The sequence below is a fragment of the Aulostomus chinensis genome, chromosome 24 (genome assembly GCF_037954235.1).
Source record: "Aulostomus chinensis isolate RoL2024-O1b breed Wild chromosome 24, RoL_Achi_v1.0, whole genome shotgun sequence".
NCBI classification, from domain to species: Eukaryota; Metazoa; Chordata; class Actinopteri; order Syngnathiformes; family Aulostomidae; genus Aulostomus; species Aulostomus chinensis.
In genome coordinates this window covers 1,521,060-1,535,537 of record NC_141343.1, presented here as the reverse complement: position 1 = coordinate 1,535,537, position 14,478 = coordinate 1,521,060, and the positions used below count along the sequence as shown (strand labels likewise).

General features: G+C 42.2%; 1 protein-coding gene across 2 annotated transcripts in view; it reads right to left on the bottom strand.

Annotated features, from left to right (window-relative positions):
• Positions 1 to 3,074: 3,074 nt before the first annotated feature.
• The window catches only part of mllt3 (MLLT3 super elongation complex subunit), a 50,485-nt gene continuing 39,081 nt past the window's right edge, over positions 3,075 to 14,478 (bottom strand). The window contains exons 9-14 of one of the 2 annotated variants that reach the window (XM_086197769.1): positions 14,030 to 14,083; positions 12,397 to 12,535; positions 10,919 to 11,012; positions 7,752 to 7,820; positions 7,399 to 7,470; positions 3,075 to 6,024 (exon numbers count right to left, since the gene is read on the bottom strand). In XM_086197769.1, the coding sequence (XP_086053895.1) occupies positions 5,893 to 6,024; positions 7,399 to 7,470; positions 7,752 to 7,820; positions 10,919 to 11,012; positions 12,397 to 12,535; positions 14,030 to 14,083 (560 nt within the window). In that variant the 3' untranslated portion in view covers positions 3,075 to 5,892. The remainder of the gene's footprint in view (positions 6,025 to 7,398; positions 7,471 to 7,751; positions 7,821 to 10,918; positions 11,013 to 12,396; positions 12,536 to 14,029; positions 14,084 to 14,478) is intronic. The other variant, XM_086197771.1, reaches the window with a different exon arrangement.

The following is a 14,478-nucleotide window of genomic DNA, read 5'->3' as shown; positions in this document are numbered from 1 at the left end:
TTTGGGTTTTTTTAACCTCTGGAAGAAGAGAAATACGCAGAAAAATACATGCTCAAATTCACCATTAATATTTAGCTCGAATTTATGACACGTCATGCAGTTTCAGACAACAAAATCCTGCATTAAAGTAAATCCATATGAAATAATAGGGTCTTCGCCTGGAGTACCTTCAAATAACATATATAAACCACGTATACTCTAATAGCGAGGTATTTGTGAGGTGAATTTTCAGGACTTTTTCTAAATGTGTTTATTTTCAAAAATCTGATGCTAGAATCAAATAGATTAAACTGTAACTGACCTTTATACCCACTTGGTCCATGAGTGTCATTAAAAACTACTTTTGTTTATTAGAGATTTATATTATGGTTGTCAATCAATTCACATTTTAAAATTGGTTGATTAATGTAAATCAGTGGTCCCCAAACTACGGCCCGCGGTCCGGACACGGCCCGCCTCCACATTTGGCCCGGCCCCCTGAACAATACCAGGGACGCATTTTGATTTTTTTTCCGTATGTGTATTTGAATTTGATAATAAAATAGCTATGAACTATTTTCATTATTAACTATCAAGGTGTGTTCACTAGGGCTGCAAAGAGTAGTCGACGTTGTCGACAAAAATCAACAAGGAATTCTATTGTCGAGTTTTGTCGTTTTTCCAACAGAGTGACGCATCTCTCTTGATTACCATCTCTGCCGAGAGTCACTCATGCGCAGTAGCGTCTCTGTCTCTGAGCGGTAACATACAGGAACGCGGTGTCAATATCAGGTACGCGCACCAAAACTTCCAAAGTTTGGTGGCATTTTAGCCTGGATACGGCGAATAAAAGACTACTTGGAAAGTTTGCACAGCAGACCTTGGTGTCATGGCAGCACCTCGGTGATGCAGGAACATTTAGAGAAGCAGTTGAACGAAACAGAGTCTGACTCGCCTCGGTGAGATTCGAGTAACGTTCAAGCCAGTACGGTTTTTAGGACATTCATTGTACATTTTATCAGCGTATTTTTGCTATAAAAGAGAGCTTGAGCGTTATGCCAGACTGTGCCTGACAAACGTACTTTAGATAAATGAATGTTCAATAAAAGATGTATTTTTCATTGTACCCATCTTGTTTATTATCATTTGCCACATAATTAAATCAACTTCATGCTAAATTTAAGAACAAATTAATAATTATCCGATTAGTCGACTAATCGTTTCATAGTCGGTGACTAGTCGACTAGTAAAGTAGTCGTTAGTTGCAGCCCTGATCTTCACACCAAACGCAACGCGAATTTTCACGTCACTTTAAATGTGGGAATTTGATCGCTGGATCAATGTGTTTATATTCGCGAGTAAAGCGATGCGAAAATTCACATTGCCGTTTGGTGTGAACACAGTCAGTTAGTCACTATTTCATAGACACACGGAGTGCGACATTCTAGTCCACCCTTCTGCAGTCTCTGCTCCGATCTGGCAACCCCCAGAAAAAAACCCTAGACCCGAACCCAGAGAGGGTTATTTGGTAGTGTCATTATAGATTTCCTGACTTTTTATCGGTGAAGAACCCAGAGAGGGTTATTTGGTAGTGTGGCTCTCTGGGAAACAGTACATTTTTACGTTTAAGCACCCCTGGGATCGCCACACTTTTTCTGTTACAAACTGACCCCCATCAGAGAAGGGGAAAGTTTATGTGGCCCTCACAGAAAAAAGTTTGGGGACCCCTGCTCTAAATTAATCACATCTGTAAATTTTGGTTGTGACAAGCAAGATATTTAATTTCAAATACGTTATGTTAAAAGTTCGAATAGACGAAATCATTGTCCATAACAATCACATTATGGGCGAAATATTACCAGCAGATAAAATGGGCCCAACTATTTTGTTCATCTATTTCTGTCAATGTTCCATAAAACTTAAAAATAAAAAGTTTTCAGCAGGAGAGACACAGCAAAGGCGCGTTACTGTCCTCTATTGGTTACTTATGGCTCTCCATCAAAAATCTAAATCAACATACAGCGCCAGGGTAGAATTAACGGCTTCATTTCTTAATGGGTTAGATTGTCAATAATCAATTAATAAAATTAACCAGCAATTACCAGAATCCAATATAAATGATGATGATTTTTTAAAAAGAAATCATTTTCATAAAATTGTTGCTCATTGCACCTCTGAGCACAGCTCCGCTCAATGAGCTTCCTTGAATCTGGAATCTTTAAAGCGATAATTCACCCTACGTGACCAACTGGCGCATTCGGGAACCAGTTCACTGGCACTTGTTCGTGCTCCTTCACAATCCTGTTTTGTTTTTTAGTTCAAATCAAAATGTTTGAGGATAACTAAGCTGCTTAAAGAAGGTGTGGATGACACCAGACGATGCGCTTGAGGGTCCGCGCGCACACACAGAGTTTTGGTGTTGATGTTCGGTGGCTTAGCTTCAAGCTAAGTAGTTATGGCTGGCTTTTCTTGCATTCAGCAGTCACAAATAAGTGATACAGCAGTGGAAAAAAGGCCTTTATGTTGTATGTTGAAGCATTAGTAGTCATGTACCACCAGAACACCTCTAGCTTACCTATGGCTAGGCTAGCAGCGCTAACATTCCTGCTAGCACTGGATCAGACAGCTTACAGTCGTTGAGGGTTTGGGCGAGGTTGTTTCAACCATCCATCCATATTTAAGCAAGTTAGGTAAAATATTGGGTTCTATATGGCCTTATTGGTTAACACCAGTAGGAACTGGTTATTCTGGGGGGTCTTCAGAAAACCCACTTGCAAGTGTATTCTGCCTCCAGTTGGCTAGTCTTTGGTGGCTAGTTTAAACATGTGAAAATGGTTTAATTTTAATGGATTTTCTTTCTTTTTTTTTTTTTACATACGCCTGGATGTAACTGTGTGTTACCTGAATTATTTGAGAACAGACTCAGAAAACAACAATTTGGATATTTATGTTTAGGTGTGCTTTAACCTGAGATTCAAGCACGTGCATTTGGTGTTACATCTTGCCATATTTCAAGTTTTGCAATCTAAATATGTGCACTGTACTCACACACACACACACACACACACACAAAACAAAGACTGACCCCACCCTCTTCCACAGGTTGCTTCATACCTGATCTGTACACCATACAGAACATTTATTGTATATCCTCAAATTACACAAGAAACCGTAAGACAGAACACAGGGCCAGAAAAACCCTTTAAGGTCTTAGGGACATTTCACCGTCCTCATCTTCAGATTATCAGACTGGCTAATGGACGAAGTGTCCTGTTACAAGTCAAACAATGGCAATGTCCTTGGAATTTTGATTTTACAAAGGAAACTCCCACAAAATAAATAAAAGATTTTCTTCGTACACCTGCAACAGTACCTGTCAGTAAAAGATTCCATTGGCTTTTTTGTTGTTGTTAATGTCCTCAAAACATTTCACACATTGCAGGAAATGCAGAGCACAAGCTGCATCTTTCTAGCTCTGACATCTTCTTCCTTTCCTCCTCAAAGGTGAGGGTCTCCGATAGCTATTTCCTTTCCCCGGTATTGAGTAGACAGACAGTAGTATCCGAAACCAATCATGACAACAAGGCTTTTGGCATGTTCCGTCGGTCCCGGAGCAGAAAATGAGCCGACACAACAAAACTTTTCTTCAAGTTGCACCTACTGAGCAGCACATCATTCTTGGATTTGGTAAAAATGGGAAGAAAAAAAAGAAAAGAAAAAAGCGATTGTATAATTTCACCTCGGTGATTTGTGCAGCGTTCTCTCCAGCAGCCACTTACTCTTTATACAGAGTAGAAATGTGGAAATAAAAACAAAAAAACAAAACTGCCCTTTGTGTGAATATGAACAGGTGTTGCTGAGCTAAACATTCCAGAGTCGGTATGCAGCTGTGCATCATGTCTTCTGTAAAACTGTCCATCAAATCCGTGAAGGTGAAGTTGATGTGCATTGCAAGACGGCTTTTGTAAAGGATAACTGTTATTCATGTGAAAGGGACTGAAAGTACATCGATGATCTCATTACGCTTGACATAAGTGTCTTCTGGATTCGGAATAATCCCCTAATCAGGTGTGTTCTCACAAATCCATCACCTTTTATGTGCAACACTGTGCATGACTGATTCAAGTGTGCCATGAGCAGTTTCCTTTTTGTATTCAGAACTGAATTTGGTACCACTTGACAGAAAGTCTCCCCGTTCCAAAACATCAATGTGGGGGTAACTATTTGGCAAGATGATAATCAATAGTTGTACTGTGGGGATTTTTTTGTACTAATATCTGTAAGGAAAAAGTGAACAAATGCCAGGATCAGACAACACAAATTAAGCCAGCTGTTGCAGTGACTGACACTCTTCCACCATCATGCCCCATTGTGAATGTCAGTACGGATGAACAGGAGTCTTTATCTCCGGCAGTGGGACATTATCCAAGAACAGTGAGGAGGCATCTGGGTTTCAGATGTGTTGCTTGACATTAGCTAGAAGGACTACACACTGTACTCTGGTACACAGCTAGCTGAGTAGCTGGTGAGCCGAGCTATGCTAGGTCATCCCAGTCATGCTAGCACTCAGCTAAAGAAGCGGAACGTTTTACTTATGATTACAGACTGAAGACGGTGAGAAACAGGAGACTTCAGCAACTTAGTGAGCAGCTGGTTAGCCAAGCTAGCGAGGCTATCATTTCCCTGTAATTTCAGCTCTCGGCTGGAGTAGCACAATGTTATTAAGTTGACTATGTTAATGTGACTGGGTCCACAATTGAATTTTCTTTCTTCTGTTGCCATAACTAGCAGTACACAATCCTCCTCACCATAAACCGGGGAAAGACGTCATACAGGGACCACATAGATCACCATGCTGCTACCATGCTACTGTCGGGCAACAGAGAGGTACCTTGAGCAGAACAATAGCCCTGCCTTTCTGACTTTTCCTTGAGGTGCTAAAATTGTCACGTGAGACTCAAGATGGCCACAAATAGAGAGTGAATTTAGCAACTCGATGAGGAGCTAGTTAGCCAAGCTAGCTGAGCTATCCTAGTTAGCACTCGGTTAAAGTAGTATAACATTATGAAATTGATTATTTAAACATGACTATGATGGCTTTATCTGACACGACCATCATGAAGTACAAAAATATTGTGTGGTCTGATCCGGGCAAAACAGGATACAGGAGGCGGTTGCTATTTTATGTGTGCACTTTGGGTTTTTTAGCTGGACAAATGTCATAGCTTACGGTATGGTACACATGTATGGTTGTTTTACGGACTTTAATACCCAGCGACTGTATTTCTGGCATCTAATTGTCCACCTACAAGCTCCTGTAGAAGTTTTTGTTCCCACTGAAATCAGTCAATCTATTTCATCTGGTGACTGTCTGAGAACTGACTGACACAAATTCAAAAAGATGCCTGTTGTGAAGTGCTTCAACAAAGTCTTGTTCTGCTCTTCTTTTCTTTTGCTGTTTCAAAGTACACACACACACACACACACACACACACACACACCTGCAAATTAAATTCAATAAATAAGACTTTACAATGTTGTAAGGCAATGTTGACCATGCATTTGTCACAAAGAACATCAAACCAAGAAACATACATGGTAACGATATGCACATTCATTAAGAGCAACGATTCCCCCACTTTCATTCGTTTGAGTCAAGTGAAGATGTCAAGGCTTTCCGGGTGATCTCCTGATCGACAGGGCTCATCGCCACAACACCTGGCTGTGGCCTTCATGTAGTGGGACGGCCTCCTCAGTCAAGACAGCCCAATCCAACCAGCAGGCTGGACACAACTGGACCCAGCCACAGTGGGGCTTTTGCATTGCATTCAACGTTGGGAGTTATTTTCAAACAAAAACAATAAAAGTATGGAAATGTGGTGGGACAGATCCAGCAGCCATTCATTCAGAACCTCAGGACAGTCCGCAGGTTTCCAGGTAACTCTGCAGTTTTCGTACTGTACTTCTGTCCAGGGAGCAAAGGTCGAAGTCAAAAGTAGTGTTTGTGATGTGGAAGTGTCCAGTCTCTTCGATGAGGTTTACGATCTAGAAAACAGAGGACGCAATGGTTCAGCACAGACAGAGCGCTCTTTCTACACACAGAGACGCCATTATGCCTCCAGGATGCAAATGTTTCATTTGCATTACGTGTGCAAGTATAAGAGCTGGTACAATAAACTGACATCCTGTGTCCTGACTATCAAAATACCTATGAACTGTGATTCAGAGTATTATCACAGTTTTGTTTGATTTTTTTTAACACAGAAGTAGAATGTTTCATCTATATTTATCAACTATTTATGTCTAATTTTTTTCTCTCAAAATGAAGAAATGTCATTTCAACAATTCTCCTTTCTTGCGAAGCCTGTAAATGACTGTGGCACCTAAAAATGAACCATGACTGACCTTTGAAGCAAGTAAAATATGAGAGGTATTTTCATGATCATAGCTGCTAAATTGTTATTGTTGTGTATTTAAGTCCCCCTTCGTCCTGCCGTCCATCTCTTCTTCTTTCTGTCTTGGTCTATCTGCCTCCATCACTACTTGGGTTACCCACATTCGAAAAAGGGGGATGGAAATGACAAAATTAAACAAACTCAGTTTATCTGCTCCAACCCCTTGATGGAAACGTATTTAATCAACGTTTACCCCCCCCCCCAAAAAAAAACTTTCAAAAGATTAGCTTCACATTTAGATGGAAACCAGGCTTGAGCCTGTGTCCAGACATCTGTATGTCTCTCTACCTCTAACCCCAACTGGTCAGGGCAGATGGCCGCCCCAATAGAGCTGCTCCAACATTTAATGGGGAATAGTTGTGTCAGATCAAACTTTCAATTCATTTACAGTGTGTTCTGTTCTATGAGTAGAGTGTCATATCTGATATTGTTATTGGGTGCGATTTAAATTGAAATGGACTGGAATTGTCATGATTCTTGTGCAAACAGACCTCGTCTGATGAGCAGAGACTAACATGACAAATAACCGAGTCTGGTTTGGGTCTGCTCGTCTCATTTCTCATCTTTCTCTTTAATCTCATCTCCCTTTCATCCCTACTTCAAAATCAGCATTTGACTTCCACTTAGACCCAGCAATACACAGAAATATTCCATACATGAAAGAAGCCAGCTTCAACTGAGAAGACTGTAATACAGCTGCAGGACCAGCAGAATGCAGCTGCAGGACCAGCAGAATGCAGCTGCAGGACCAGCAGAATGCAGCTGCAGGACCAGCAGAATGCGATCAACCCTTATGATGTAACTGTCATACAGCCTGAACCTCAAACCTGTGGCCTGGAGACAGTCAAACATGCCAAAGGCATTTTGGGAACTGGTGGATATTTCAACATCTTCACTTTATTGGGAGTGTTGTGACAGATGATAAATCAGGGTGTGGCCTTGACTTCAGGCGTATGCAGCTCACCTGTTGCAGTATATGACCTTCTCTCAGTGTCATGAGTCGTTTGTGCAGTTCCACCAGCTCGTCCAGGTAAGCCTGAGAAACACACATTGAGCACTGTTGAAGCCACTGGATCACACATGAGCATCTTAGCCACACATGGCAGCACACTGTCACTTTAAACCTGAAATTAAAAGTTATGTTTCATTTCTTTTATAGGAAAAAAGGGGACAAGTGGAAGCAGCTTTGCCTGGCTTTCTCCTATCCCTTGGCCAGATGTTTAATCAGACTTTAAAATAACATGTAAAATTAGATCAGATGAAACACTGAATAATTATTCAAATTTGTAATTCTATGGATTGAAAGAAGTGAAATACCTTGTCACAATCTATACTTTTGTGTTTGTCCTGCTTGTTTTGCTTGGTGGGACTCTTCACTTCCATTATCTGGTGGAGAGGAGAGGAAAATCATTAATTAAAATAAAAGGTGAATGTGAATTCCTAGTTATTACATGCTCATCTTCAAATTCTTCCATCCATCCATTTTCTTCTGCTTATCCTGTTAAGGGTTGCGGGGGGGGGGGGGGGCTATCTTCAATTTCAACATAACTCCTCTTACCTGCTGATATTTTCACTTATAAAAACAAAGAAATGATTTCAAGGCAAAATTCTGCTTAAAAACAATCGACAGAAGTCACCTCTCTGGATTTATAGTAATTTTAAAATGTTAATTAATACATTTATTCTCTTCAAGTATTTTTATTTAGCCCAGGTTAGATTCTTGTACCTGTGCTCACAGCGCTGCATGTATTCCCAAGTTAAAGGCGCATCACCTCATTGTATTTTACTTTTAAGACCATGGTAGAGGGGAAATACATGTTCATATCATTAATTTTTTATTAAACTCAGTAGAGCAAATCTCTCAATATTCATAAAGACTAACTTTGCTCTGTCAGAGTGCTTTTGTGGGAAAATGAATGCGTCTTCAATCTGTCAAAGTCATTACTGAGTGTTTAAATGTTCATTATTCAGCTGAAATGATGTTTGCCGCTAAATCTTACAGAAGCAGAACTAGTCCCTTCAGAACAATCCAGAGTCTGTTGAGACACAAGGAAGCCGACAAACAATATACTTTCCTTTTTAAAATTACAAATCAGAGAAACCATGGACACAAAGAGAACTTCAAGGTTCTGAAAGGAGCAAGGTCAGAGTGACTGTGTATATGTACTGGAAGGAGTGAGAACTGGTGTGTTTTGTCTGTTGAACCCAACAGGAAGAACTTTTCTTCAACGTTTAGTACAATGTCTTATTTAGGAATGTTGTTATCATGTTTGTGAGCTTTGTTTTAATATCAGTATTAATTACAAGGTTGAATTTGTGGAAGCAGAGAGCAGAGACCTTGGCTGTCTGATCCTCGGCTGCAGAGGCTGGCTCTGGGTACACGCAATGTCACCTCTCTAGTGGGGAAGGAGCCTGAGCTGGTGCGTGAGGTTGAGAAGTTCCGGCTAGATATGGTTGGACTCACCTCAACCCACGACAAGGGCTCTGGAACCAGCCCTCTCAAGAGGGGCTGGACTCTCTTCGACTCTGGCATTGCCAGTAGTGAGAGGTGACGGGCAGGGGTGGCATACTTGTTGCCCCTCGGCTCAGTGCGTATATGTTGGGGTTTAACCCGGTGGACAAGAGGGTAGTCTCCCTTCGCCTTCGGGTGGGGGGACAGGTCCTGACTGTCATTCGCCCTTCAGCGCAAAATAGCAGTTCAGAGCCCCCCCCCCACACACACACCTTTTGAATTCTCTAGAGGAAGTGTTGGCGAATGCCCCTTTTGGGAATTCCCTTGCTCTGCTCAGTTGTTCTGACAGTGAGACCTAGAGAGGCGTGATTGGGATGAATTGCCCCCCTGATCTGTACCCGAACACCATGTTCAGGCATAAGGGTCTCCACATGTACACTTGGCTCCAGGACACCCTGGGCCACAGTTCAATGATGGGACTTCGTGGTCGTGTTATCGGACTAGAGATCATATGTCTTAGACACTTGGGTGAAGAGAGGGGCGAAGCTGTCAACCAAACACCATCTGGTGGTCAGTTGGCTCTGATGGTGGGAGAGGACGGGGGCCAGACCTGGCAAGCCCCAAACCATTGTGAGAGTCTGCTGGGAATGTCTGGCAGAGTCTCCCACCAGAAGGAGTTTCAACTCCTACCTTCGGGAGAGTTTTGACCATGTTCCAAGGGAAGCTGCGGACATTGACATGTTCGTGCCTCCATTGTCGAGGTGGCTGTTCTGAGCTGTGGCCATAAGGTGGTCGACGCCTATTGTGGCAATAATCCCGGAACCCGCTGGCGGACACCAGCAGTGAGGAATGCTGTCAAGCTGAGGAAGTAGTCTTATTGGGCCTTTTTGCCTCATGGGACTCTGGAGACAGCTGACAGATACCAGCAGGCCAAGCAGTGCGAGGCTTTGGCCGTTGACGAGGCAAAAACTTGGACATGGGAGGAGTTTGGCGAGGTGAAGAGGGAGCTTAGCCGAAAGGCAAAGCTCTCAATTTACCGGTCAATCTACCTTCCTCCCCTCACCTAAAGTCATGAGCTTTGAGTAACAACTGAAAGAACGAGATTGCAGGTACAAGCGGCTGAAATGAGTTTCCTCCCGAGGGTGACTGGGCTCTCCCTTAGAGATAGGGTGAGAGGCTCCGCCATCCGGGAGGAGCTCGGAGTAAAGCTGCTGCTCCTTCACATCAAGACGAATCAGATGATGTAGCTCAGGCATCTGGTCAGGAGGCCTCCCAGACGCCTCCCTGGGGAGGTGTTCAGGGGACATCCAAACGCAGGAGGCCTCAAGGAAGACCCAGGACATAGAGAGACTATGTTTCTTAGCAGGCCTGGGAAGGCCTCAGGATCCCCCGTTAAGAGCTGGACAAAGTAGCCGAGGAGAGGGAAGTCTGGGTCTCTCTGCTTAGGTTGTGGCCCCCGCGACCTGACCCCAGATAAGCGGATGAAAATGGATGGATGGATGAATTTATGCTCAATAAATCAATATTTCCAAAGTGTCATTTTCTTACGTGTCTGTGGTACAAATGAGGAGGAAAAAAATAACAACAAATATTAATTATGCCAATATTTACAAATACTGGTGCAGAAATTCACAATGAAGTCATATTGATTTTACCCTAATAGATCCGGGCAATTAAGACTCGAAATACTGTGATAGTCTGCGAAACTATTTGGGTTTTTATACTAAAATTATATCAGTTTAAATAACAACTACAAGCATCTCAGCCCATGACTTTTCTTAATTGTGTGTTTCTATGTTATCAAGTCCATAATGAGGGATTCAAATATGAGGCAATGCTGCTGCTAGTGAAATATTATTGATAATATCAGCGAGCGCTGTGCATTTCTGAAATAATGAGAAAATTAGTGTGGCAGCAGAAGAATTCCCTTCATCACCCCGCCCCCATGTAAATCCTTCAACATCAGCAGTCTAACCTTAAGCACTGACACAGAGCTACAAACACGACACACCTCTTTGACAAAAACACTTACCTGGTTAGTAGACTTTAGTAAAGGCGGGGGCTCATTGCGGGAGGGCGGTGAAGGGGAGGAGCTGTCACTCTCGCTGCCGTCACTTAAACTAACCCTGGAGGTAGAGAGTCACATGATTAATACAGAGAAACTAGCTGATATATATCCATGTTCAGATATTCATGTGAGTCACACTCAGCTATCAAGCGCATCCCTTGTAACCACCCCACTGCTCCGCGTGCAAATAAACACCTACGGTATTTCTCTTTGTTTACACTTGCAACATTTGGATTTATTACAACTTTAACACATTTGTGAACCAACTCGGTGAGAAAGAAGTCACAGATATTTCTTGTAGTTATGAAAAATGCCACAAACAAACAAACACAAATTTTTCTTTTATATTGTTCTTGAGCAGAATACAGTACACCAGGGGTTCTCAAATACAAATCTTTAAGGGCCACAAAGAATTTTTTCAATGAGTCAAAGGTCCATTTATTGAGGATGGTCAGGCCACATGCGATAATACTGTAATATTTAAAACAAAATGCCCTTTTCATTCAAAACAACAACAAAAATACCAACTAAAATAAAACGGCAATTCCATTTTGACATGAATTAAAATAAATAGTTGAATGAAACAAAATGTGACCCCTGTCGTGAATCCAAAACAAATATGTCAGGAAGGGGTTAAGAACACTTCTCTTATTAAATATAAAACCAAAGAACTGCAAGGAAAAAAAGGAAAATGTATTTCTGTCCTATGGTTAGTAAAGAATCTCAGGAATTCCAAACTAACATGGATGCTAAAATTAAACCAAATGTCTCTTTTAGTTTAACAAACTGATTAAAATTTTAAAAACTGCGCCAAAAACAAAATTGACAGTTCAAAAATTGCGCTGGCAGCAGTGAACTCTGAGTGACCAATAAACAGGCTGTCTGTGTATCGTTGATATGGTAACAGGTCCCGGCCAGTACATTGCACGGGGTGTGAGTGAAGTGCAAATGTGGTCGCTTGTGGATTACCGGTGTACCTGTCTGTATGTGCTATGGCTGCTATGGCAGGATGGAATGTAAACAAGGTATTTGCGGCTACGAGAAAAAAAAAAATCCAACAACAACAAAGAAAACACTCCGCCCGGACCAGCCATTCGGGAAACCTCCCGAACCTCCCTACAGCCACCCTGCCTTGACGTGCTGACCCAACCAAAGCACACAAGGAAGGAAAAACTGTTCATGGGCCACAAATAGGCTGCCAGTGGGCCGGATGTGGCCCAGGGGCCGCCTATTGAGGATCACTGCAGAACACAAGTCACAGTATACAGCAGAATACAGTTACTGAATGCTGCTGACCTTCAGAAACTGTCTTTATATAGTTCCTTTCCACAATGTTGTCAGACCGTGATAACAGAACTCAGCGGATGACCTTCGACCCCCTTCTCCCAGACATGATTATGCTACAGACGTATTGTTGTGTTTTGCAGAGGTCTGTAACTAACCTGCGCTGATGGTGCGTCAGATGTGTGTGTGGCGCTCGCTCCACGTCTGAGTCCAAGTCGTTGTCGTCATCATCCTCTGAGTCTTCGTCATTGTCTTCTGAGTGGAGATCCTGCATCACTGACTGTAATGGGCCCAGTACTAAGAAACAAACACACCAACAAAAAAATCCCACAAACACACACTCACTGGAGTAAAGCTTTTCGAACTGATTTTCAATTAAACACGTGTAAAGTCATGCAGACGGTGGCGGATCATGCATGTGCGGTGGACCGATGGTGGGGTGATCCAACAGTGTGCTACAAGGATGATGCGTTTTTATAGTCCGACAGGAAGTTAGCAACTCCCTCAATCAAACACCAACGGGACTGTTACATTAGATTTTGGATTATTACAGAAAATCAGATCTGCCGTGAATACGAGTTGAGAGTTGTAGTTTGCAAATGCAATTTACATGGAAATGAGGCAAAACAATGTAAATTGAGGGCAGAAAAGTCATATAAAAATTAGATACATTCAGTAACATTGTTTCCTTCTGAGCAGATTAAAATCAATGTGTCTCTCTCAGTGGTCTTGACACTATTCTCTCTGTGACTGAGCTGAGGCTGAATTTTCCTCCAGAAGATGTAAATCTTCAAAAAAACAAAAAAACAAAACAAAACAATTTTTGTTTCCCTGTTATTTCTCAAACACTGTGATGAAGATGAAATTTAAAAGGTGTGAGAGAAATATGTCCAAATCTCATTCAAAAAACAATTTCATTTTCGAATGAGCTGCAGCTTTGGGTGTGAAAAGAAAACAACATCTGACAGTGTCACGTGACGGCCGGTGCCTGAGAGAATCTAGGGCTGAGCAATATATGGATATAAATATGTTTACACATATCTCAAATATCATCCAAGTCTGATATCCTACTGAATGTTGTTTTTATATGGTGGTACACAATTTTGCCATGTAAGTTTGTGGCAAACATTAGGTCCCATTTGTCATAATTATTGTATACATATGATATGTAAAAATTAACTGCCCTCATGTGTGTGAGGCCAGTTCCAGACACAATCAGGTGGTGAGGCGATGTAGGCGTGTCACTAAGTGGGTCCACTTGTGTGTCATGAACTTTTCGCCAACCGCTGTTCAACAGTAAATGAGGTGAGAAGACTCTCGATCAGCTGACATGAACTCAACACGGTTAGACACCAACTGAATGAAGGTGGCTGCTGACACTGTCTTGCAGCCAGATGACGGTGCTCAGTCTCTCTGTCTGTTTCTCTGGCGACAGCACAAGGCATCATCCGGTTGATCAACAGCTTAAGTGATTGGCCATCATTGCATGACGTCAGATTTTTTTTTAGTGAGTGTTTCTGGAAAATACTACTCTGCTTATGCACATAGTAATGATGAAACATATCACCACGTGCAACAGCTGATGGTTCTACATGGTTTTCGGATAACAATCAAGGTAAAGAACCTAAGAGACGGAGTGTAGAAACAGATCGTTTGTGATATCATATCCAGATCCTGCAGACACGACTGCCAGACGGAGATGCATGATGTTTCATGCTGACAGACGAGGTGGATAATATTCTCCATGCACATGTGACAGAGGACTTTCACAGGTCTCAGAGGAACTGTTACCTGTGTGGGTGGTGGCAGGAATAGCCACCCTTTTCCTGATGATGAAGTCCACCACTGCATCCAGAGACAAATTACAAACACACATTCATGTCACCCTCAATGCGGGCCTCTGCGTACGCAGCCACCATGACAAATGTCTTTTTCACAGGTCTGACCCTCATTACTCAACATTTTTTGGGGGGTTTGCAGTGACTCTTAGCGGCTAGGAAGGCTGGGTGATTTGGATTCAGATATTGCACTTCCCGCATGATTTACAAAATCAAATGAAATGTTCATTTTCATTGAAAAAGCATTAAAACGACAACTGTGGGATTTTTCGTCTGAGTTTCGATTGGGGCCGGGTATCAGTAGCAATCAAGCCTCAGTACGATTTATCAAGATACACGCATCAAAACTAGTTTGCATCACACTGAATGTAGCTGCCATAACATACATGCGCCTCAGTGCAC